The 25,637-nt window shown below is 45.6% G+C and overlaps 1 protein-coding gene across 1 annotated transcript in view; it reads left to right on the top strand.

The window, feature by feature from the left end:
• The window catches only part of LOC141147265 (CLIP-associating protein 1-A-like), a gene marked incomplete in the record, with an annotated part of 201,372 nt that overhangs the window by 4,836 nt on the left and 170,899 nt on the right, over positions 1-25,637 (top strand). The window contains 4 exon segments of the mRNA XM_073634471.1: positions 2,514-2,605; positions 2,769-2,844; positions 9,071-9,168; positions 22,797-22,864. Coding sequence (XP_073490572.1) covers positions 2,514-2,605; positions 2,769-2,844; positions 9,071-9,168; positions 22,797-22,864 — 334 coding nt within the window.

Genomic DNA, 25,637 nt, shown 5'->3' with positions numbered 1-25,637 from the left:
ACCAATGATGGGGCACTATTCCTCCCACTGACACCAATGATGGGGCACTATTCCTCCCACTGACACCAATGATGGGCACTATTCCTCCCACTGACACCAATGATGGGGCACTATTCCTCCCACTGACACCAATGATGGGGCACTATTCCTCCCACTGACACCAATGATGGGGCACTATTCCTCCCACTGACACCAATGATGGGGCACTATTCCTCCCACTGACACCAATGATGGGGCACTATTCCTCCCACTGACACCAATGATGGGGCACTATTCCTCCCACTGACACCAATGATGGGGCACTATTCCTCCCACTGACACCAATGATGGGGCACTATTCCTCCCACTGACACCAATGATGGGGCACTATTCCTCCCACTGACACCAATGATGGGGCACTATTCCTCCCACTGACACCAATGATGGGGCACTATTCCTCCCACTGACACCAATGATGGGGCACTATTCCTCCCACTGACACCAATGATGGGGCACTATTCCTCCCACGGACACCAATGATGGGGCACTATTCCTCCACGGACACCAATGATGGGGCACTATTCCTCCCACGGACACCAATGATGGGGCACTATTCCTCCCACGGACACCAATGATGGGGCACTATTCCTCCCACGGACACCAATGATGGGGCACTATTCCTCCCACGGACACCAATGATGGGGCACTATTCCTCCCACTGACACCAATGATGGGGCACTATTCCTCCCTCTAACTCCAATGATGGGGCATTATTCCTCCCACTGATACCAATGATGGGGCACAATTACTCCCACTGACACAAACTATGTCTGTGCCTCTGATTTTGATTGTTTACTAACACTTTTGGTCCAGTTCACATTTGTGTATCGCATTCCTGTTCAAATCATCAAATGCGGTTTTGAAGCAGTGAGCTCATTCATTTTGTAATTGTGTATGATCCTTTTTTTTTTTTTTTTTTTTTTTTTTTTTTTCCCCGCTGCACCTGAAAAGTTTCGTAAACCGATTTTGGGTTGTCGTAGTGTTATTAAACCCAGGGGCCTGCATTCTCTATATCTGGTCTCCCCAGGACCCTGCATTCTCTATATCTGGTCTCTCCAGGACCCTGCCTTCTCTATATCTGGTCTCCCCAGGACCCTGCCTTCTCTATATCTGGTCTCCCCAGGACCCTGCCTTCTCTATATCTGGTCTCTCCAGGACCCTGCCTTCTCTATATCTGGTCTCCCCAGGACCCTGCCTTCTCTATATCTGGTCTCCCCAGGACCCTGCATTCTCTATATCTGGTCTCTACAGGACCCTGCCTTCTCTATATCTGGTCTCCCCAGGACCCTGCATTCTCTATATCTGGTCTCCCCAGGACCCTGCATTCTCTATATCTGGTCTCTCCAGGACCCTGCCTTCTCTATATCTGGTCTCTCCAGGACCCTGCCTTCTCTATATCTGGTCTCCCCAGGACCCTGAATTCTCTATATTTGGTCTCCCCAGGACTCTGCATTCTCTATATCTGGTCTCCCCCAGTACACATAACATGGAAATGCCATTATTTTAGTAAATATAAACTGCTAAATACGGTACCTTTTCTCATCAGCAGTATATAGCAGTCTTGTGACTTCTATCAGTGTCTGGTTAAAGCTTGTAGTTTTCATTCTCCTCTGACTGTCCTATGAGGCTGCAAGACCCCTGACTTTCTGTCTGGACAATGCTAATTGGCCCTGTGCTGAATCGCACGCACCCTCTCAAAAAATAAATAAATAAATAATTCTACAGCAATACACACCAAACTGAGCATGTACAAAGTGCCTCCAAGGCTCTGTTCTATCAGGAGATGAATTTGGGACAGTAAAAGAAGGGGAGGATCAGAGAAGACAGGATCAAACGGCCTTTTTTACACAATGCAGAGGATTAGCACCTTAGGTTCCACAGTGAGTATAACAAGTATGCTTTACTGCATATACAGACCGATTGAACTGTTGGTTTAGTAACACTAACATACACACCCGCAGCGGTTTGCATGAATGGAGCGGGAATTTGGTGCGGTGCAGGAAATGCACAGAAATTGCAAATTCCGCACCGCATCAGAGTATTCCTGAGCAAGAACATACTAAGTACATCTCTGTAATACATGCCTAGAAAGCGCTGCAAGTACAAGAAAAGACTTGCTCATCTGCCAGAAATCCAGTGAGTTTCTAATTTTCTGTTTGAAATGTCAACTTTCTCTCTGCTGCACTGAATTACCAAGCATTGTAGTCTAGCCTTGCCCAGTTATCCCCTGCTAGACTACAGAACATTTGCCTTGTGTTATTGAGATTAGAACTCCCCAGCAGGGGGGAAAGCTGCAAATCTTGCAGTTACCTTCTCTAAGCGATAACAGACATCTGTGGGTGACCGTGCCCCTCCCCACACTTTACCTGAAATCTGTGTCCTGACCCGTACACACCATGTGCACATTGCCTGGCTGTGCTGTGATATGATCCTTGTGATGTTGTCTCATGGTGGAACTTTGTATCTCCTTTCAGTATGTCTGGGATCGGATGCTGGGAGGCTTCAAGCACAAGAATTTCCGCACCCGCGAAGGGGTCTGTCTCATCCTTATAGCAACTCTTAACATGTGAGTTTCCTGCTTGTCTCTGTGTGCCCGTCTCTGTGTGCCCGTCTCTGTGTGCCCGTCTCTGTGTGCCCGTCTCTGTGTGCCCGTCTCTGTGTGCCCGTCTCTGTATTATCATTCTCTCCTTCCTACAGCTAGAAATGATTATTTCCTCTTCTGTCTACAGATACGGCGCCAACAGCCTGACTCTGAGTAAGTTTGTACCTCATATATGTAACCTGCTCGGGGACCCCAACAGTCAGGTGAGGCCCGTCACGCCCTGTAATGTTTGTATTGCACAATTCTGTAATTCGTTTCTTTTTAATAAATCTCAATGCTTAGCCAGGTGAGCGATCAGATTTTGGTCTGACGCTTTGTGTGCTGAATTGGTCGGGTAAAGCTGTGCTATTTTTTTTATAGTCTCTAATGGTGAGGGGAGCCACAAGACATGGAAGTTGGATGATATGTAGGAAATCTCTTCTGTAGTTCTGGGGGGGGGGGGGGGGGTGTGCTTGGGGTGGATTTGTGCTGGGGCATATTGGGAGGGAGAAGATTTGAGGGGGGGGGGGCAATGATTTGTGCCAGGAGGGATGGATTTCAGCAGGGGGTGGATTTGTACTTGGAGGAAGGGGGATTTATGCTTAGTGGGGATCATGCATAGTAGTGCATTTTTTTTTTTTGGGGGGGGGGGGTTAATTTTATCTGACACACCAATCATACATCTTGGGGGGGGGGGGAGACTACACATGTTCTCCCTGGGCTCTAGATTACCTCGTCCCGCCACCCTCAGTACAGTTATAGATATCCTTTTTTTTTTTTATTTAATTCTTTAAAATCCCTTTTATTCCTGTATACAGGCGTTTGGAGTTGGTTGTGAGATGTAATACAGTGGTCAGAGTGTCTGGGAAATGTAGTGAAGGCGTGGGGGGGGGGGCAGCTGGGAGATGTAGTGCAGGGGTTGGAGCAGCTGGGAGATGTAGTTCAGCCATGGGGACGGCCCCTTCCTGTTCCAACATGACTGCACACCAGTGCACAAAGCAAGGTCCATAAAGAAATGGATGAGCAAGTTTGGGGTGGAGGAACTTGACTGGCCTGCACAGAGTCCTGACCTCAACCCGATAGAACATCTTTGGGATGAATTAGAGCGGAGACTGCGAGCCCAGGCCTTCTCATCCAACATCAGTGCATGACCTCACAAATGTGCTTCTGGAAGAATGGTCAAACATTCCCCATAGACACACTCCTAAACCTTGTGAACAGACTTACCAAAAGGAGTTGAAGCTGTTATAGCTGCAAAGGGTGGGCCAACTCAATATTGAACCCTACGGACTAAGACTGGGATGCTGTTAAAGTTCATGTGCGTGTAAAAGCAGGCGTCCCAATACTTCTGATAATATAATGTGTGTGTTTCAGTTCTAGCATTTTCTTGTGTGTTATTGCATTTGCTGTACAGTTTCATGACTTTGTTCTTATAAATGCAGCACTTTCTTTGCAACCAGTAGATGGCGCTAAAGTACATTTGTGTTCTATCTCTCACACATTACTGCAATAGCTGTACACACTTTGTTTTTTTTTTTTTTTTTTTTAACTACTTGACCTCCGGAAGATTTACCACCACCCCACCCCCCCCAGAATGGCCAGGCGATTTTTTGCAATACGGCACTGCGTTACTGAGACATTTGCGCGGTTGTAACGCTGTACCCAAATAAAAATTATGTCTTATTTTTTTTTCCCCACACATATAGAGCTTTCTCTTGGGGGTATTTGAACACCTCAATGTTTTTATTTTTTGCACTATAAAAAAACAAAACAAAATTAACACCCTACATTTTTTTTTTCAAAAAACACGTTTTTCTCTTTGCTATAAAACACATCCAATAAAAAAAAAAAAAAAATCTTTATAAATTTAGGCCAATATGTATTCTGCTACATGTTTTTGGTAAAAAAAAAAAAAAAAAAAAAAAAAAAATCCCCCAAAAAAGCGTACATTGTTTGGTTTGTGCAAAAGTTATAGCGTCTACAAACTATGGAATATGTACTGGAATTTTTTTTTTTTTTTTTTCATACTATTAATAGCGGCGATCAGCTACTTATTCCCGGTTCACACTAGGGGCGGCATGACTTGCAGGTCGCCTCACCGAGGCGACCTGCACACAACTTCCACGGCGACTTACAAAACGACTTCTGTATAGAAGTCTATGCAGGTCACCTGAAGTCGCCCCCAAAGTAGTACAGGAACCTTTTTCTAAGTTGGAGCGACTTGTGTCGCTCCTATTAGAACGGTTCCATTGTACAGAACGGGAGGCGACTTGTCAGGCGGCTAGGTCGCCTGACAAGTCACCCCTGTGTGAACCGGCACTTATAGTGGTACTGCGATATTGCAGCAGACATTTGGACAATGACACTTTGTGGGAACCAGTGACACCAATACAGTGATCAGTGCTAAAAATCTGCACTGTCACTGTCCTAATGACACTGGCCGGGAAGGGGTTAAACATCTTGGGTGAAGGGCTTAAATGTGTGCCTAGCCAGTGTTTATGAGCACTTTGTGTGTTGCTTTTTACTTTACCTAGTATGTGATCTGGCACAGGAGAGCCGCCTTGCCGCCGTATATGTAAGTTATACAGTCGGCAAGCGCTTAATGCCGTGTCCGTTAACCTGTCCTCAGCTAAGGCGACCTTTAAAGGAGAAGTATAGCCAAAGCTCGTTTGTGGAGCACAGGAGTGCAGTTGGTTTTTCACTCCTATGACCTGTTTTCAGCAGAGAGCAGGCTGAAGTCTGCTCTCTGCTGACATCACTGCTGTCACCCAGGCACCGTGTCATCCCAACAATAATGTCTGGATCCGCCAGATCCCTGGACTGACACCCCGCCCAGCCTCTCAGCGAGCCACAAAGAGCCTGAGCCGGCCGCCCCCTCCACAGCCCAGCACTTCAGTGAGCGAGGAGGGAGTAGAGAGCTGCTGAGAGCTGCTGACCGACAGTGATCAGCTCTCTGCTTGGGGAGCTGTCAGAACCGAGCGATCGGCAATGTTCGATCTCTCAGTTCTCAGTGCAGAGGTGCCGACAGGAGGGAACAGATGCAGCATCCACCTAGCTAAGTATGAATCTTAAACAAAAAAAACAAACCCATACTTATCTTTTAACCACTTTCCCACCTGCTCCCACAGATATACTGCGGCAGGGCGGCTCTCCTGCGTGAATCACCTTACCTGTACGGCGGCTCGCGCAGTTGCGGGTGGACGCGATGTCCACCGGCAACCCTCGATCGCTTGTTAGAGGCAGAACGGGGAACTGTCTTTGTAAACAACATTCTTACGGGACATGTCAGAGATTTACTGTTCCCAGTGATCGGAACAGCGATCTGTCATGTCCCTGCCAGCCCATCCCCCCTACAGTTAGAACACGCTGAGGGAACACACTTAACCCCTTGATCGCCCCCTAGTGTTAACCTCTTCACTGCCAGTATCCTTTTTACACTGATCAGTGCATTTTCATAGGACTGATCAATGTAATGTGGCTGGTCCCCAAAAAGTGTCATTTTGTCGTCAGATTTGTCCGCCGCAATGTCACAGTCCCACTAAAAATCGCAGATCACCACCTTTACTAGTAAAAACAATTTTTAAAAAAGTCCCTAAATCTATGCCATAGTTTGTAGACGTGATAACTTTTGCACAAACCAATCAATATATGTCTACTGCGATTTTTTTTTTTTTTTTTTTTTATCAAAAATATATAGAAGAATATATACATATTGGCCTAAACTGATAAATTTTTTGTTTTTTTATAAATTTTTTTTTTTTTTTTGGATATGTTTTATAGCAAAAAGTTAATTTTTTTTTTTTTTTTTTTTTTTAAATTGTCGCTCATTTTTTGTTTCTAGCACAAAAAATAAAAAACGCAGAGGTGATCAAATACCACCAAAAGAAGAAAGCTCTGTTTGTGGGAGAAAAAGGACAGCAATTTTATTTGGGTACAACGTCGCACGACCGCACAATTGTCAGTTAAAGCGGCGTAGTGGCGTATCGCAAAAAAAATGGAGTCATGAAGGGGGATAATCCTTCCGGGGCTGAAGTGGTTAAACGTATGCACAATCTCAAGGCACCCTATTCTAGAAACACTGATGATGTCGTCCGTTGTTAGGATGCCAGCAGTTGGCCCGCACGGTGCCCAAAGATGTAATACTGCACAATAAAACCTGTGGCAGCCTTGATCCCCACCCCCGCCAGCTTGTTGACAACATTTGGGCAATTTTAGGCATTTTGCCGCATCACCCCTGAAGAGCCCACACTAGACGGCAACCTAGTTGATGTCACAGCATTGAACGTAGCCGTTGTTATGATCTGTAATCCCTTATTATATGTTCACCGGAAAACTGCTGAAAGCTAAAATTCAGGATTGTAATGGTGGGGAGATCACATGACTTGGCAGATGAAATGATTGTTTTTACCCGTGTTTTTTTATATATACCTAATATGTGACCCGGCACTTCCTGGTAGAGGGTGCGCCGCTTATGCTGATTAGTCACAGCAGAAGCAGATCAGCGGATGTCCGCCGCCACCCGCTGATCGGCGAGGAGAGACACAGGACAGAGCTTTGCCTATGTAAACAAAGCAGAGCTCTGTCCTGTCAGTGGGGATGTGCTGGATTTTGTTTCCCTGCAAAGCACATCCCTTAGTAAAAGCACCGCATGGTAAACACAAAAACACTGGCTAGGCACACATTTAAAGGGGTTGTAAACCTTTGTGTCTTTTCACCTTAATGCATCCTGTAAAAAAACACCTGGCAGTGACCAGCGCCCGAGCCCCCCCCCCCCCCGTTTTACTTACCTGAGCCCTGGAACTTGACCCGGCGGGGATGCGCTGTCTCTCTGCCCGGGGGTTCTCGGCTCCTGATTGGATAGATTGATGGCAGCGCAGCCATTGGCTCCCGCTGCTGTCAATCAAGTCCAATAACGCGGGGGGGGGGCGGGGCCGAGTCATACATTCGGCGGCTATGGACACCGAATGCTGGACTTGGAAGCGCACCCGCAAAGTAACCCCCTTGGGAGAGCGCTTCTCCTAGGGGGTAATCAGATGTGGGGAGGAGCCTGAGAGCCGTTGGGGGACCCCAGAAGAGGAGGATCGGGGGCCACTTTGTGCAAAACGAGCTGCACAGTGGAGGTAAGTATGTTTGTCGTTTAAAAAAAAAAAAAAAGAACCCTTACAATCACTTTAACCCTTTGATCGCCTCTGATGTTTAACCCCTTTGCAGCCAGTGTCATTAGTACAGTGACAGTGCATATTTTTTAGCACAGATCACTGTATTAGTGTCACTGGTTCAGACAAAGTGTCAGATTGTCCACCGCAATATCGCAGTCCTGCTACAAGTCGCTGATCGCCGCCATTACTAGTATAAAAAATAAATAAAAATTCCAGTGCATATCCCATAGATTGTAGACGCTATAACTTTTGCTCAAACCAATCAATAGACGCTTATTGGGATTTTTTTTTTACCAAAAATATGTAGCAGAATACATATTGACCTAAATTGATGAAGACATTTTTTTTTTCTTGTTTATATCGCAAAAAATAAATTTTTGTACGGTGTTGCATGACAATCAGTTATCAAAGTAACACCGTGCCATAAAAAATGGCCTGGTCATGTAGGGGGGTAAATCTTCTGGAGGTCAAAACTAATTTAAATGCCTCCGTTAAAGCGGTTGTAAACCCTTACACAACACTTTTACCTACAGGTAATACGGCTTGCCTGTAGGTACTGGAAATATCTCCTAAACCTGCACGGCTCATTGGCACATGTACACTAAAGAAAGGGCCGTTTCTATAGGGCCCGTGCTGCGACTGTCGGCTCCCATGCGCATGCACGGGAGTGACGTCATGCGACTCCGGCCAGTCACAGAGCCCCAGAAGGAAGAGGAGTGAAGATGGACGCGGCCACCAGTGGGGACGTCGCGGGCTTCGTTTGCAGGTAAGTGCAGCATAGTGGGCTAGTATGCGATGAATACTAGCCCATTATGCTTTTACTTTGCAGGTGACTAACGAGGCAGTAAAACCCATCAGGGTTTACTTCCTCTTTAAGGTGGGGAAAAATGCGCCAGAACACATCAAAAACGCATAAACATGAATGCAAGAAAGCACCCGGGTTGCGTTTCTATGGTTTGAACCGGCCCTTAATGAATAAAAGCTGATCATTGTGAGCACTCCTGTCAGTGGGAAGGATCTGGCAGAGAAAAAGGTTAATACGCGGTTCAGTATAGTTTTCCGTTGGAATTAATTCAGAGAATTTATAGATAAGACGATGTTAGATTTGAACTTTTCTCCCTTTTTTTTTTGTAACTTTGTTACTTTGATATCCGCCTCGTGTATCCTTGTTGGAGGTCCGGAGAGGAATGACGAGTCCTTGAGTCCAGGGCCAGCCGTGCTGCATTGTGTTTTTCCTCCCCTGCACAGAACTCGTGGTAATGTTTGTTCGCTCTGTGCGTCTCCCCTGCAGGTGCGGGATGCAGCAATAAACTGCCTGGTGGAAATCTACAGACATGTGGGAGAACGTGTTCGCACTGACCTCAGCAAAAAAGGGCTTCCCCAATCTCGGTGAGTTCTCGTCTTTCCAGCTTCTCTCCTCTGCTTAGTGTTTGCTGATTATTTTCTTCTCAGTCATCAGCATTTTATGTCTTGACTTAACCCCCATCGCGCCTAAAGGGTAAAACAAAAAATCTAAATGCCTAAGCACAATTTTGAAACTTTGACATGTGTTTGTAAAACCGTACATATCATCGCAACTACTTTGTACATCCAGGTGGATTACGCCGCGTTCTTTTCAGGACAAATTAGGCTTTCGTTTGGTGGTAAATAGTAATGGATTTCTCTTGATATTTTTTTTTTATTATCAAAGGAAAACTGAGCCAAAATAGTACATTTTTTTTTTAATTAATATATTCTTTATTTATATCTGTATATTTCTTGACCTGGAAATTTTATAGATAGGCAACTCCTATCCTCATATTGATTAGTGGTTCCAAATTAATAATAACTACTGCAGTAGGGAACAGACACAAAAGATACGCTCAGCATCTTTCCAAATAACTGTTCTGCTTTATTATGACACAATTGAAGGTTTTCTACACATGATTACGTAGGTATCACATTAATATTACAATTGTACTTTTATGGTAACAAGGGGCGTAACATAGGCAGGCTAATTCTAATCAGGACTCGAAAGAATGCAAACATGTACTGAAAACATTATTAGTGCCTTGTGCAATACATTCAAAATAGAATACAATTATATACAGAACTTATAACTTTCCTTTACACCTTCCACCAAAGAACAACCCAAAATAAATTATCCTGCTCCTGATGATCGCAGCAATACCACATATGTTAATGTTAGTTGGTGTTTGTACCCGTAGTACAGCCCAGAAACAATAGCGCACATTTTGCTTTTTTATTCTACCTAAAAAACGGATACAAAAAGTAAAAAAATACTGACCTTGACCTTTGACCCTGACTCAAACACTGACCCTGGCACTGACCTAGATCAAACTGCAAGCCCGGGAAACACCGGCGAGCGACGGGAGGGGACATTACCCAACCCCCCCCCTCCCCCCTTCGCTTTGGAAACCGTTCCAGTGGCTCACGTGCCACTCGGACCGGTTTCATGAAACAGCTAAAAACGATACCGGGTTTATGGCTGATATCGCAAACCACAACATTATATATATTTATTGGGGTCGGCAAGTGGTTAATATTACTTTCAAGCCCGGTCCGCTTCGGCAATCTACATCATAAGGGATGTCCCGTTGACTCCTGGGATATCGGTGTTCCTCAATCCCAAGTTTTTGGGCATCCTCCTTTTCTGGCATCGTGTTTTTTCAGAATCTGAATTGACACCTTTACAGGTGGAATTAGCCGCCATTTTTTAGTGAGGAACTCGCTGCTATGGCAACCTGTTAAAGAGGAAGTAAACTTCCATCTTTAAGTTTTACCTATAGGAAGTGTAAATATTGCCTAAACTTGCCCTTTTTAGGAGATATTTACTGTCCTAGCAGCCAGTGATATCACTATCGCGTGCCCTCTGAAGGAATGGCCGCCCGTGACATTCCTTCAGAGCCCTGTGCCGCATGCACGGGGGACTCGTCATCGCGGCTCCAGCCAGTCACAGAGCCGCTTTAAATCCGTTGTATACCTTTTTTTTAAACTTTTACCTACAGGTAAGCCTATAATAATGCTTACCTGTAGGTAAAAAAAAATATCTCCTAAACCTGTACAGTTTAGGAGATATTCCCCTCGCAATGAGCCGCTGACTGCAGCGGCGCATGCGCCCAGGGGATTCTTGGCTGACAGCCCGGCAAACTCCAGAGCTTGCCGGACAGAAGTCTCCCGCGCGCATGCGCGGGAGTGACGACATCGCGGCTCCGGCCACCCACAGCGCCGGAGCCGCGATACCCGGAAGACACGCCGAGGGCAAATTTCAGCTCCCTCGGCGTGGACAGGGGGAGATGCCGGCGCCTCGCTCTAAGGTAAGTATCTCATAATGAGCTAGTTTGCGGTGCATACTAGCTCATTATGCCTTTTCCCTTACAGGTGTAGGGGGAAAAAAAAGCCAGCGGGTTTACTACTGCTTTAAGTGTTCCCTAGGGAGGTGTTTCTAACTATGGGGGGGGGGGGGGGACAGTAGTCACTTTAGGAGGAGACAGATTGCTGTTTTTAATCACCTGAACCGGCATCTGTCTGTTTACATTGATAGATCCCCGTTCTGGCTCTCTGTGGAGCGATCTCGGGTGGCCGGCGGACATCGCATGGGCAGGTAGTTTTTCACTGGCTGAAAGAATCGATGAACTACCTAGAGAGCTCAACAGCGCCGTGGTAGTTCATTGAGAATAGAGATGGACTCGGGCATGTTCCTTGTCCCAACCCACCTGCCCGATCCCTCCAGAAGGCCCACACGGCTAATCGCAGGCAGTGGGACATTTCCTGATCCGCAGCTGCACAGACCGGGAAATGTCTCGCTGCCTGTGATTGGTGATGTGCGGTGTTGGCTTCCTGGTGGGATCCGGCAGGTGGGTTGGGACTAGGATCCCGAACACGCCCGAGCCCTAGGATTGCCACCTCATCCCTTTAAACCTGGAACACACATGAATTACTCGGGTTCTGAGACTAATTTAGTGCAGATAAGGCACCAAGTGAGTTTAATTACCACCTTAATCAGCCACAGAACCTGAGTAATTAATATGTGGGTTTAAAGGGATGAAGTGGCAACTCTACCGAGCCCATTTTTCTTCTGCACCCAAAATACATAGAAAGTAGGCTACATGGTTTTCAATAGCATAGTTCACACCACTGCTTGCAGTTCCAGTGCATTCCAATTCCAGGGAAAAAAAATAGAACATGCTGCATTTTTTCTGCACAGATCTGTACTGGAACGCCGTAAAACGCATCAAACACGCACTGGATCTCAGATACAGGAATTAAATTCCCTTCCTGTTAAGACTTATCATGGGGAAAAAGGTGTCTCCACTGAAGCTTTATCACCAATCCTTGTTTCCACGGCAACCCAAATTTTTAAAAATCCAATTGTCACAGGGACAGAAAGTGAGGTGAAATCTTCTTCTAAACGGGGGAACAGAGAGCAAAACAAACATTACAGGGGTGTTAACCCTTCCCTATATGCTATCCAAAAAAAAACAAAAACTTAAATTTACCTGTTCCAACTTACAAATTCAACCTGAAGAGGTTGTAACCCTAAGAAAATACATTTAAAAAATCCTGTTCCTTTATAGCAGATTAAACAGCACAGTGCTTGTGCTCTCTAATCTGTCCCTCTCTATGATGTTAAAAACCAGGTTGATCCTGCCTGTTCCTGTGTCTCTCTCTTGGTGTGCTGACCGTGGTAATCGTGACCGCTGATCCTGATTACTGTGGTCAGGTTACGTGCTTCCGTCATCCGCTGATCTCCTAACGGTGTGATTCCTGTCCGAAATGAATGCAGTCTCCCCCCACCGCTCCTGTGTGAACCCAGGCTAAAATATCTATGGCAAGCCTGGGGTTCACACAGGAGAGCGGTGAGGAAACTGCATGCAATTTGGACAGGAATCGCACCGCACTCCTGTTCAAATCACATGCAATTCTCTTTGCAGTGCAACTTGAACCCATTCCTTTTGTATGGACGCAAATCGCACTGAAAAAGTATCAGTACTCGATATCAGCGAGTACTTGACCAAAAGTATCGGTACTCATTCGTCAATGAAAAAAAGGGTATCGGTGCTTCCCTAATTTTTATTTTATGAATTGCACATTGCATGAAATTGGTAATGTGAATTGTGGATGAATTGAAGCGTTTATCATTTTTATATTTATTATGTCCGTTTAGTGGTTGATTTTTAAACCGTGAACCTGTATATTCGTTTAATTTAACCATTTGACCCCCCCTTCCTGACCAGGCCATTTTTTGCGATACGGCACTGCGTTACTTTAACTGACAATTGCGCGGTCGTGTGACGCTGTACCCAAATAAAATGTATGGCCTTTTTTCCCCACAAATAGAGCTTTGATCACCTCTGTGTGGTTTTTATTTTTTGCTCTAGAAACAAAAAATGACTGACAATTTTTGGAAAAAAAACAAAAACCAAAAAAACTATTTTTTTAAAAATTTTTTTTTGCTATAAAACATCGAATAAAAAATGTAAAAAAAATCAAATTTTATAAATTTAGGCCAATATGAATTCTGCTACATATTTTTGGTAAAAAAAAAAAAATCCCAATAAGCGTATATTGATTGGTTTGTGCAAAAGTTATAGCATCTACAAACTATGGGATTTTTTTTTTTTTTTTTTTTTGACTACGATATTGCGGCGGACAAATTGGACAACAACTGACACTTTTTTTTGGGAGATCACTGATGTTATTACAGTGATCAGTGGTAAAAAATATGCACTGTCACTGTACTAATGACACTTGCAGGGAAGAGGTTACATCAGAGGCAATCAAAGGGTTAACTGTGTGCTTGACCAGTGCTTTAGTAGTGGGGGGGGGGGGGGGGGTGCTTTTACTAGGTGAAGGCATGGATCAGTGTCCCTGCTTTACAGGAACACAGGATCAATACCTTCCCTACTGACAGAACGGCGATCTGCCTTGTTTACGTACACAGACTGGCATTCTGTCAGTGTACTGAACAATCAGCGGGTGCCGGTGGACATCGGTCTCCGGGACCTGCTGATCAGCTCCTGCTGTGTAATATCGCATCCGGAGCGAGCCGCCAGCAGCGGGCACTCGCGCCCAAAACCCTGAAATGCTGAATTGTGTAAATCTGCTATGAGGAGGTCATCAAATGTTTAAAGAGGATCTTCACCCTGTGAACAAAAATCTAAAAGTCAGCCGCTCCAAATACTGCATCTGCTGACTTTTAAGAAAACACACACTTACCTGTCCCAGGATCCAGTGATGTCCTCACCCAACCCGATTCCTTGTCGGTCTCTGCGGCAATCCGACTGGGAGTAGTGGGTATGTGTCAAAGACGGGTACACGCTCCCCCCCTCCTTTCCCGAAAAGACATTCCAAATATGGGAGAGGAGAGCTGGAGGAAGAGAAGTTGGAAATCACTGAAGCAGACATCACTACTGCACTGCTACTCCAGTGATCTCCACTTCTTGGTCCTGTGCTGTGCAGCTGCACCCCTGCAGACTGAACACAGGGAGGTTTGGCCATCTGGCTTTGGCGAATGTTTGCCAAGTAATGAGGTGACGTCATCACACTGTCTTTCCACCCTGTCCAATCAGAGAACGCTATACATTCATTCAAGAGATGCAAAGCGTTCTCTGGCGCTCCTGTCTCTGAAACAATCGTCCCAATTGAGGGATTTCTCCCACCTGCTGTTGGGGTGATCATTCAAAATTCTAGAATTTTTTTTCACTCGCTTTCTGTTGGGAAGATGGCGATCACCAGGAGGAAGAAGGTGAGTGAATCTTTCCAGCAGGGAAAAAGACGGCAGCAGCAAAAACCCGGCCGAGGTTCTAACCGTTCTATTTTTGATCTAAAATAGAAATAATGGGCTTTAGATACACTTTAATGGGCACCTGCAAATAATGGTTTTCCATCATGTTGGAGATACATACTGTATGGTCAATACTGACCAGTTTGCAATGGTTTCTTTACATGCGTTTTCTGAATCTTCACCAGCCAGAGTTTTTTGTTATTATATGTAGGGGGTGCAGTCCATGCCTTACCCCATCAGCTCCGCCTAGGGGTCTGAGACTTCCTATGACACCTTCCAAGTTACCGGAATCTCTGACATCTCAGATTCACCCAGACCTGTGTGTTTATGGGAGTTCAGTAATGGCAGTACAGCAGATAATCCTATTGATTTTTTTTTTCTATCTAAAGGCTCCAATCACACTTGTGAGACTTATTATGTGACTTTGGACATCAAAGTTGCATGAAAAGTCGCAGACCATTTTTTTCAATGGCACCTGTTTAAACCAGTGCAACTTAGTCACAGCGACTTTGAAAAGGTGCCTGCGCCACTATGGTGTGACTTTTGATGCGACTTTGGTCCAGAGAACGTAAAGTCAGATCAAAGTCGCATCAAAATCGTGCTCTAAAGTCGCTCTGGAGATGCACTAATGTGATAGGAGCCAAATCTAGATTTTTGGACAAAACATAGAGTGTGAATGAACAGGCTAGTGACACATTTTTGTCTTCTATAGAAGCATAGAAAACATTTCCTGTAACTGCACACCATGCCAAGTCATATTGTCAGACAAATGGTAACCGCTTCAGTTCACTCCATTCTAGGCCATGCTCCAACGCGTTTCGTCACACTTAAAGGTCTTAAAGAGGAAAAGCTTCCCCGAATAAAAAAATTTAAGTTAGCAGCTACAAATGCTGTAGTTGCTGACTTTTAATATTAGTACACATAGTTACATAGTTAAAGACAAAAAAGACACAAGTCCATCCAGTTCAACCATAAAAATAAATAAAAAATATCATATCCCATATAGACAATTCTTCACCCACAGTTGATCCAGAGGAAAACCCCTAGCAAAGCATGATCCAGTTTGCTACAGCAGGGGGTAAAATTCCTTCCTGATCCCCCGAGAGGCAAATGGATTTTCCCTGGATCAACTTTACCTATAAATGTCAGTACCCAGTTATATTCTGTACATTTAGGAAAGTATCCAGGCCTTTCTTAAAGCAATCTACTGAGCCGGCCAGAACCACCTCTGGAGGGAGTCTATTCCACCTTTTTACAGCTCTTACTGTGAAGAAACCTTTACGTGTTTGGAGATGAAATCTCTTTTCCTCTAGGTGTAAAGAGAGCCGCCTTGTCCTCTGTGATGACCGTAAAGTGAATAACTCAACACTAAATTCACTATATGGACCCCTTATGTATTTGTACATCCAGCGGTGTGTCCTCACCCAAGCAAATTCTTCAATCTGATATCAGGCCTGTCAAGTGTCCCAGGGGCAAACTTCCATCTCCGTTCTGTCCATCTACCCCCCCCCCACCCAAAGTTGCCAAATGTGGCAGCTGAGGGAGGGAGGAGGCATACGAGCGTTTTGGGTGCAGCTCTGCTAGAGCTGCACGAGTCTGGATAAAATGAGGATCACGATTTTTTTGCTTAGAATAAAGATCACGATTCTCGTGGCGTAACATCATCTTTCACATTATACAAAAAAATTGGACTAACTTTACTGTTATGTTTTTTTTTTTTTTTTTTTATTCATTAAAGTGTATTTTTTCCAAAAATGTTGCATTTTGAAAGACCGCTGCACAAATACAGTGTGACATAAAACATTGCAACAACCGCCATTTTATTCTCTAAATATATATATATATATATATATATATATAATGTTTGGGGGTTCTAAGTAATTTTCTAGCAAAAAATACTGATTTTAACTTTACCCTTCAACTGCCCTCATTTACAGACCAAAGTTCATTCCTTTGATCTGAAAGAACCAAATGTTACAATGTTTCTCTTTATCTCCTAAGCATGTTGTGATAAACTTGGCAGGCTGCCTGTTTTTTTTTTTTTTTTTTTTTTTTTTTTTTTAACACCTTTAACGATCAATCGTGCAGCTCTAAGCTCCGCTTTAATAATGGATGCCTCTGTGATTAAAGTATAACTAAAGGCAAAACTTTTTTTTCAGTTTTGGATTTACTATAGTTAGTGATTGTAAAGCTGTGTTAATTTTGACATCAAATTTTGATTTAGTATTTTGTCTAAAATGCCATTTTAGTTTGTCGTATTTTAGTCAAATGAGTTGTTTTAGTCGACGAAAATCTCCAGTACATTTTAGTCGACTAAAATCGAATGGGTTTAAATTTTAATGCATTATTGCCAAACATTATATACTCCTGGAGTTAAAATCTAAAAACGTTATTTATGGCATTAAGGTTTGAACATGCACTACAGACACAGATTTAGCCGTTATATAAATTACATTTTTTTTAGTTGTAGTCTTTTGACTAAAATGTTTGTCGTATTTTAGTCATCTGAATTGTTTTAGTTGTATTTTAGTAGACTAAAATAGTATTAATTTAGTTGAAAATATTTTAGTCTAAGAAATTAACACTGTTGTAAAGTCTGCTTTTTTTCTATTAAAATAACAAACATGTTATACTTACCTGCTCTGTAATGGTTTTGCACAGAGCAGCCCCGATCCCCCTCTTCTCGGGTCCCTTTTCGGTGCTCCTGGCCCCTCCCCCCTGCCAAGTGACCCACAGCAAGTAGCTGCAGCTCTTTGTGTCCATTCAGACGTGGAGCTGTGGTTCAGTCCCACCCCTCTCTCTCCTGATTGACTGAGTTTGATTGACAGCAGTGGTAGCCAATGGCGCTGCTGTTGTGTCTCAGCCAATCAGGAGGGAGAGTCCCAGACGGCTGAGGCACTCATGGACATCGCTGGATAGAGATGGGGCTCAGGAAAGTATTGGGGGGGGGGGCTGAGGAGGGCGGCTGCACACAGAAGGCTTTTTATCTTAATGCATAGAATGTACCTTCTGCCCTTACAACCCCTTTAAGGTGTAGTCAGGAGAGAAATTAGGCAATCAACCCAAATATTTAGAGAACAAAAAGAAAAGTGAACCCCCCAGTGGGACTTTAAAGGCCCAGATATACAAAAATGGTGAAAGTGAAAATTAAATGTATAAAATCTCAATACAAATTTGATTTAACAGAATGCTGAATAGTTTTGAATAGAGCGGAGAGGGATTAGAACCCCTGTCAGTTTCTATTGCTGTCTGTGCCCCCATTTGGGGAATTCACCCTCCTGTATTTGTCCTGTTTACCATTATCATTAAAAGTGAAAGTAACATAAAATCCCAAATTTTGGGTTGTCCCCAGAAAATAAATAGAGGGGAAATCTTCCAATAGGGCCACTAGTTCTGGGGATCCCCAAGGAATTCCCCTAACTTGTAGTGATTTTTTTCTCACTTCCTGTTTTGGCTATGGGGACAGGAAGTGAAGAAAAATACCTGCAATGGGACACAGATGGCGTAAAAAAAGAAAAAAAAAATTCTGACAGGTTATAACCCTCCCTTGCTCTATCCAAAATGGAAAAAAAAAGTTTTGCCTATAGTTCTACTTCAGTCCCTGAGGGTGGGACGAAACGCGTTGGTGGAGTTCCCTAGGCATAGCGAACTGAGGCTGCCAAGACAACATGACTTGGCATGGTCTGCGATTACTGGAGTGTTTTCTATGCTTCTACAGTGTGCTCTGAGTTGGGATAGACTCGCTTCCAGCCTGCATGCTTCAGTAGAATCAGCCAAATAGCAACTGGGTAGCCTGAGCAGAGATCCAAAGCTGAGTTCGGATTCACCTTTTTTTTTTTTTGTATTATTGTTAGTGATGCACCGATAGTGGTATCAGTGCCAATAGTGAGTACTTGTGAAAATGCTCCCGAAACCGATACTTTGCAGTGCGATTTGCGTCGGTGCAAAATTAATTAGTGCAAATCGCACTACAAAGAATTGCGTGTCCAGCAGCAGTAATGCCTGCAAGTGCCTCACCAGTGCTGCCTATCAGAGCCATCTGAGTGCCCATCAGTGTCACCCATCAGTGCTGCATATCAGTGTCCATCAGTGCTGTATATTAGTGCCACCTCACCAGTGTCCGTCAGTGCAGCCTCATCAGCGTCCATCAGTGAAGGAGAAAACGTACTTATTTACAAAATTTTATAACAGAAACAAAGAAACTTTTTTTTTTTCTTTTTAAAATTTTCGGCCTTTTTTTATTTGTTTAGCAAAAAAATAAAAACCCCCGAGGTGATCAAATACCACCAAAAGAAAGTTCCATTTGTGGGAACAAAATGATAAAACTTTTTGTCTGAATGACAATTGCGCGGTCATGCAACACTGTACCCAAAGCGTGGCAGCGCTCAAAGCTGAAAATTGGTCTTGGCAAGAAGGGGGTGAAAGTGCCCGGTATTGAAGTGGTTAAAGTGATTTATTTTTTTTTTTTTTATCTTTTAAAAATAACAAACATTTTATACTTACCTGCTTTCTGTAATGGTTTTGCACAGAGCAACCCCGATCCTCCTCTGCTTGGGTCCCCTGCCGACTCTCCTGGCCCCTCCCTCTTGTGCCTCACCCCCCCCTCTCCCCTCATTGGCTCACTGGCTTTAATTGACAGCAGCGTGAGCCAATGGCACCCGGCTGCTGTCTCCGCCAATGAGGAGGGAGTGTCCCGGGCTGCCGAAACTCTCAAGTAACATCACTGGATAGAGATGGGCCCACGTTAGTATGAGGGAGGCTGCTGCACACATAAGGTTTTTTTATATTAATGCTTAGAATGCATTAACCACTTGCTGACTGCCTACCCGCAGATGTACTGCAGCAGGCCGGCTCTATTGCGTGAAACGACATACATGTACGTAATTTTGTGCAATAGGCACTGGGGGGCGTGCGCCTGTGCAGTGGACACGGGGGATGCCAATCAGCGTGTCCGGTGGACCCGATATCTGCCGGCCACCCGTAATCGTTCCCCGAAGAGGCAGAAGGGCGATCTGCCTATGTAAACAAGGAAGATCGCTGTTCTGACAGAGAAGAAAATAAAGATACTTGTGTTCCTGGTAAACAGGAACACAGATCTCTGTCTTTATTCCGTCACACCATCCCCCATACAGTTAGAAAGCACTCCCTAGGGACATATTTATCCCTTTGATCGCCCCTGATGATAACCCCTTCCCAGCCAGTGTCATTAGTACAGTGACAGTGCATATTTTTAGCACTGATGACTGTAATAATGTCACTGGTCCCCACAAAAATTTCAGGTGTCCAATTTGTTCGCCGCAATATCACAGTCCAGCTAAAAAATCGCTGATCGCCTCCATTACTAGTAAAAAATAAATAAAAATGCCATAAAAAAAAAATCCCGTTGTTTTGTAGACTCTATAACTTTTGTGCAAACCAATCAATATACGCTTATTGGGATTTTTACCAAAAATATGTAGCAGAATACATACTAGCCTAAAGTATTTTTTTTTTATTGGATATGTATTATAGCAGAAAGTAAAGAATATATATATATATATATATATATAATATATATATATATATATATATATATATATATATATATACATTTTTTTTTTTTTCAAAATTGTCTTTTTTTTTGTTTAAAGCACAAAAAAATAACCGCTGAGGTGATCAAATACCACCAAAAGAAAGCTCTGTGCGGGGGGAAAAAAATAAATTGTATGTCCGTGCAATTATCAGTTAAAGTAATGCAGTGCCGTATAGCAAAAAAAAGGCCAGGTCATTAAAGCCGCGTTCCACCCAAAAGTGGAACTTCCGCTTTAAGGGGGTGCTGGTGACCCCCTGACATGCCACATCTTGCATGTCATTTTTTTGGAGGGGGTGCGGGCGGGTACCCAGTACCCAGTTTTTACAGGCACCCAGCTCCTACTTCCTCCCCTGGCGGCGCTGGAAGGAAGTTAAGTCACAGGTCCCAGAAGATTGCCCAGCCATTCACAGCACGCAGCTGTGAAGCCACAGCCGGGCGCCCACAGTTAGAATGCCAGCGCCGCGGAGAGGAGAGGGAGAGGTGTGGGGCTTCGTACGCCCGCATTGCGGGACCCTGGGACAGGTGAGTGTTTGATTATTAAAAGTCAACAGCTACATTTTTTTTTAGCTGCTGACTTTTAAATGGGTGGAACTCCGCTTTAAGGGGGTAAAACCCTCCGGGCTGAAGTTAAAAAACAAACAAACTTCTGACATTAGAACCACTTTAATGTGCGTAATAACCTTATTAGTAAACTGCCCACAAGATGGCGCTTCCCTATCTATACTAGGTTCACACACGGTGGGGGAAACCACATGCGATTCTTTGCAGTGCGATTTGCACCCATTCGTTTTGTATTGATGCAAATCGCAGTGCAAAGTATTGGTACTCGGTATCGGCAAGTACTTGACTGAAAGTATCGGCACTCGCCGATAAACTGGTATCGGTGCAACCCTAATTGTTGTAGTTTTAGTAGCGGTATACACAGCCATTGACCATAGACTGCAGGTTTAGTGAGAGTCGTTCTGTAGATCGGTGGTTCTCAACCTCGGTCCTCGAGTACCCCCAACAGGACATGTTTTGGGAATTTCTCTTAAAAAAAAAAAAAAATAGCTGTCCAAAATACCAAGCCGTTGACTCTTGTTTAACCACTTGCTGACCGCTGCACGCCGATATATGTCGGCACAATGGCAGTGGGCAAATGGGCGTACCTGTACGTCACCTTTAATTGGCGGCGGGGCTAGCGGGCGTGCGCCCCCTGCGTACAGCGTGACCGTGCCCGCGGGACCCACGGACTCTGTCTGCCGGTGTCCTGGCGATTGTGTCACGGAGCCGCAGAACGGGGAAGATGCCTATGTAAACAAGGCATTTCCCCGTTCTGCCTTGTGACATGACAGATCACTGCTCCCTGTGATCGAGAGCAGTGATCGCTGTCATGTGAGTTCAAGCTCACCGCCCCCACAGTTAGAATCACTCGCTAGGACACACTTAACCCCTTGATTGCCCCCTAGTGTTTAACCCCTTCCCTTCCAGTGTCATTTACACAGTAATCAGTGCCTTTTTATAGCACTGATCGCTGTATAAATGACAAAAAGTCCCAAAATAGTGTCAAAAGTGTCCGATGTGTCCGCTATAATGTCGCACTCGCGATAAAAATAGCAGATCGCCGTCATTACTAATAAAAAAAAAATTAATAAAAAAAAATGCCATAAAACTATCCCCTATTTTGTAGACGCTATAACTTTTACGAAAACTAATCAATATACGCTTATTGCAATTTTTTTTTTTTTTTTTTTTTTTTTTTTTTTTTTTTAACCAAAAATATGTAGAAGAATACATATCGGCCTAAACTGAGGAAAAAATTGCTTATTTTTAAATATTTTTGGGGGATATTTATTATAGCAAAATATTGCTTTTTTTTTTCAAAATGGTCGCTGTCTTTTTGTTTTTTAGCGCAAAAAATAAAAACCGCAGAGGTGATCAAATACCACCAAAAGAAAGCTCTATTTGTGAGAAAAAAAGGACGTCAATTTTGTTTGGGTACAGCGTCGCACGACCGCGCAATTGTCAGTTGAAGCGACGCAGTGCCGAATCGCAAAAAGTGCTCTGGTCAGGAAGGGGGTAAAATCTTCCGGGGCTGAAGCGGTTAAAGCACCTGTGCAAGATCAAGGAAAACCTGCAAACATGGCCTGTTGGGGGGTACTTGAGGACTGAGGGTTGGGAACCACTGCTGTAGATCAGCGATCAGAGTAGCCAAGAATCCCGTATTGTGAAACCAATGTCATTTTTCGGTGCCGGTTCCCCTTTAACGAGCCTGGTGTACTTCGCAGCTCCTTGTGTGACGCCGTCCTGCTAATCTGGATCGCTGCCTCCTCCAGTGTCAGAGCATCTCATTGTTGAGACTTCTCTGTTTATAAATCACTTTTGAGCGGGGCGGCTGGAGACGTCCGGAATTAGCGGAGCGAGGAAAATCAGCTTTATTTTTTCCTCTTGTCGGCGGCGGCCAGGAATAGCGGCTCGTGCGGGATTTTTCCGTACAGCCGAGGTTCTGGCGGATGGCATTATTCTCCTGAAAAGTGTGCCGTGTGTTGCCCGCTCAGAAAATCCAGAGCAGGGATATTCGTAGTGCGGAGTGTAGAGGGAGCTGTGCGCTGCCAGGGGAGCCGCGGTCTCGCCATCCGTTCCCTCCTGCCTCTCTCATGCTTCTCTTTCTGTTTACAGATTGAATGTCATTTTCGCCAAATTCGACGAAGTGCAGAAATCCGGGGCCATGATCCAGTCATCGCTGGGTAAGTACAAAGCTTTTCTTTTGCTGTCTGCGTAATATGGAGGAAAAGCCTTGCTTTGGCGGTGGAGGGGACCGTGCTGTCGGAGCCGTAATTTGAAATGATTCCCAGTCACAGGATCAGCTTGCGAGACAGATAACCATCTCCGCTTGTTGCTAGGTTACCCCAAGGACTCTCTCCTCCTTGCGCATTCATTAGCCGACCCACCGAGAGGAGAAGACGGCTTGTTATTTTTTTTTTTGTTTTTTTTTTTTCAGATTGTTTTTGAACCTCTAATTATGTGCAGAGTGTCACGTCTGTTGTGTATAATTATGCAGATGGGGCCCGTCTCTACTGGCAGAGCGATTTATTCTGGCCCTGGCCTGAATCTGTAATCGTCACTTCAGCCTTTTGTACACAGAATTTACAGTCAGGTGGAAGCTTTTTTTTTTTTTTTTTTTTACCATCTGTAAGCAAAGCCGCTAAAAGCTCCGTAGTGCATTCTGTAATCTCACGTGATGGCAGTACACAGGATTGCATGCTGTCACTTTGTACCAGGAGGCAGAATGGTGGCGACTGTCACTGCATTGCTCCAATCAGATGTCACACAAAACAAGGTCACCAGATGACCCTCCCCCCCCCCCCCCCTGCAACCAGCGTCTGGTCACACTGCAGATGCCATAAAAATACCCCAAATTCATCAGAAATGGATAGTTCAGCCTCCTGTGTGTATATTCTCCATACAAAATAGAGTTTTGATTCCTCCTGTATTGAATTGTTGTGTAACTGTACTGTCTGTTTGCATGTTGTAAAGCGCTGTGCAAACTGTTGGCGCTATATAAATCCTGTATAATAATAATAAGATAAATTTGTATGCTGTAGCCAGGGTGGATTTGATTTAAATCACTAGTAAAAAGGCTCGATCAAAATCAACTCGATTTAAATCATAATTTTTAAAGAGCAACTGTCATCTCTGTCCTGCTGTTGGCTTCTCCTCTGTCCTGCTGTTGGCTTCTCCTCTGTCCTGCTGTTGGCTTCTCCTCTGTCCTGCTGTTGGCTCCTCCTCTGTCCTGCTGTTGGCTCCTCCTCTGTCCTGCTGTTGGCTCCTCCTCTGTCCTGCTGTTGGCTCCTCCTCTGTCCTGCTGTTGGCTCCTCCTCTGTCCTGCTGTTGGCTCTTCCTCTGTCCTGCTGTTGGCTCTTCCTCTGTCCTGCTGTTGGCTCTTCCTCTGTCCTGCTGTTGGCTCTTCCTCTGTCCTGCTGTTGGCTCCTCCTCTGTCCTGCTGTTGGCTCCTCCTCTGTCCTGCTGTTGGCTCCTCCTCTGTCCTGCTGTTGGCTCCTCTTTTGACCCGCTGTCGGCTCCTCTTTTGACCCGCTGTCGGCTCCTCTTTTGACCCGCTGTCGGCTCCTCTTTTGACCCGCTGTCGGCTCCTCTTTTGACCCGCTGTCGGCTCCTCTTTTGACCCGCTGTCGGCTCCTCTTTTGACCCGCTGTCGGCTCCTCTTTTGACCCGCTGTCGGCTCCTCTTTTGACCCGCTGTCGGCTCCTCTTTTGACCCGCTGTCGGCTCCTCTTTTGACCCGCTGTCGGCTCCTCTTTTGACCCGCTGTCGGCTCCTCTTTTGACCCGCTGTCGGCTCCTCTTTTGACCCGCTGTCGGCTCCTCTTTTGACCCGCTGTCGGCTCCTCTTTTGACCCGCTGTCGGCTCCTCTTTTGACCCGCTGTCGGCTCCTCTTTTGACCCGCTGTCGGCTCCTCTTTTGACCCGCAGTCGGCTCCTCTTTTGACCCGCAGTCGGCTCCTCTTCTGACCCGCTGTCGGCTCCTCTTCTGACCCGCTGTCGGCTCCTCTTCTGACCCGCTGTCGGCTCCTCTTCTGACCCGCTGTCGGCTCCTCTTCTGACCCGCTGTCGGCTCCTCTTCTGACCCGCTGTCGGCTCCTCTTCTGACCCGCTGTCGGCTCCTCTTCTGACCCGCTGTCGGCTCCTCTTCTGACCCGCTGTCGGCTCCTCTTCTGACCCGCTGTCGGCTCCTCCTCTGACCCGCTGTCGGCTCCTCCTCTGTCCCGCTGTCGGCTCCTCCTCTGTCCCGCTGTCGGCTCCTCCTCTGTCCCGCTGTCGGCTCCTCCTCTGTCCCGCTGTCGGCTCCTCCTCTGTCCCGCTGTCGGCTCCTCCTCTGTCCCGCTGTCGGCTCCTCCTCTGTCCCGCTGTCGGCTCCTCCTCTGTCCCGCTGTCGGCTCCTCCTCTGTCCCGCTGTCGGCTCCTCCTCTGTCCCGCTGTCGGCTCCTCCTCTGTCCCCCGCTGTCGGCTCCCCCTCTGACCCCCCGCTGTCGGCTCCCCCTCTGACCCCCCGCTGTCGGCTCCCCCTCTGACCCCCCGCTGTCGGCTCCCCCTCTGACCCCCCGCTGTCGGCTCCCCCTCTGACCCCCCGCTGTCGGCTCCCCCTCTGACCCCCCGCTGTCGGCTCCCCCTCTGACCCCCCGCTGTCGGCTCCCCCTCTGACCCCCCGCTGTTGGCTCCCCCTCTGACCCCCCGCTGTTGGCTCCCCCTCTGACCCCCCGCTGTTGGCTCCCCCTCTGACCCCCGCTGTTGGCTCACTGACCGTCCTTTTCACTTTAATGGGACAGCCGGTGATGGGGCAGTGACACAACAAGGAGAGGGATGTGGCCGCAGCAGGTGAGTGGATGCCGCTAACAGGCGCTGCCATGATGGATCTTAAATGACAGGAGCTCTTTAAATGTAAGGAGTCATTCTTGCTGGTAGTTAGAATCTTTAATATTTGCAAACAAAATGAAGGTTTCCTA

This window comes from Aquarana catesbeiana, linkage group LG06 (genome assembly GCF_042186555.1).
Source record: "Aquarana catesbeiana isolate 2022-GZ linkage group LG06, ASM4218655v1, whole genome shotgun sequence".
Taxonomy (NCBI): Eukaryota; Metazoa; Chordata; class Amphibia; order Anura; family Ranidae; genus Aquarana; species Aquarana catesbeiana.
This window is presented reverse-complemented; position numbering and strand designations above follow the sequence as displayed.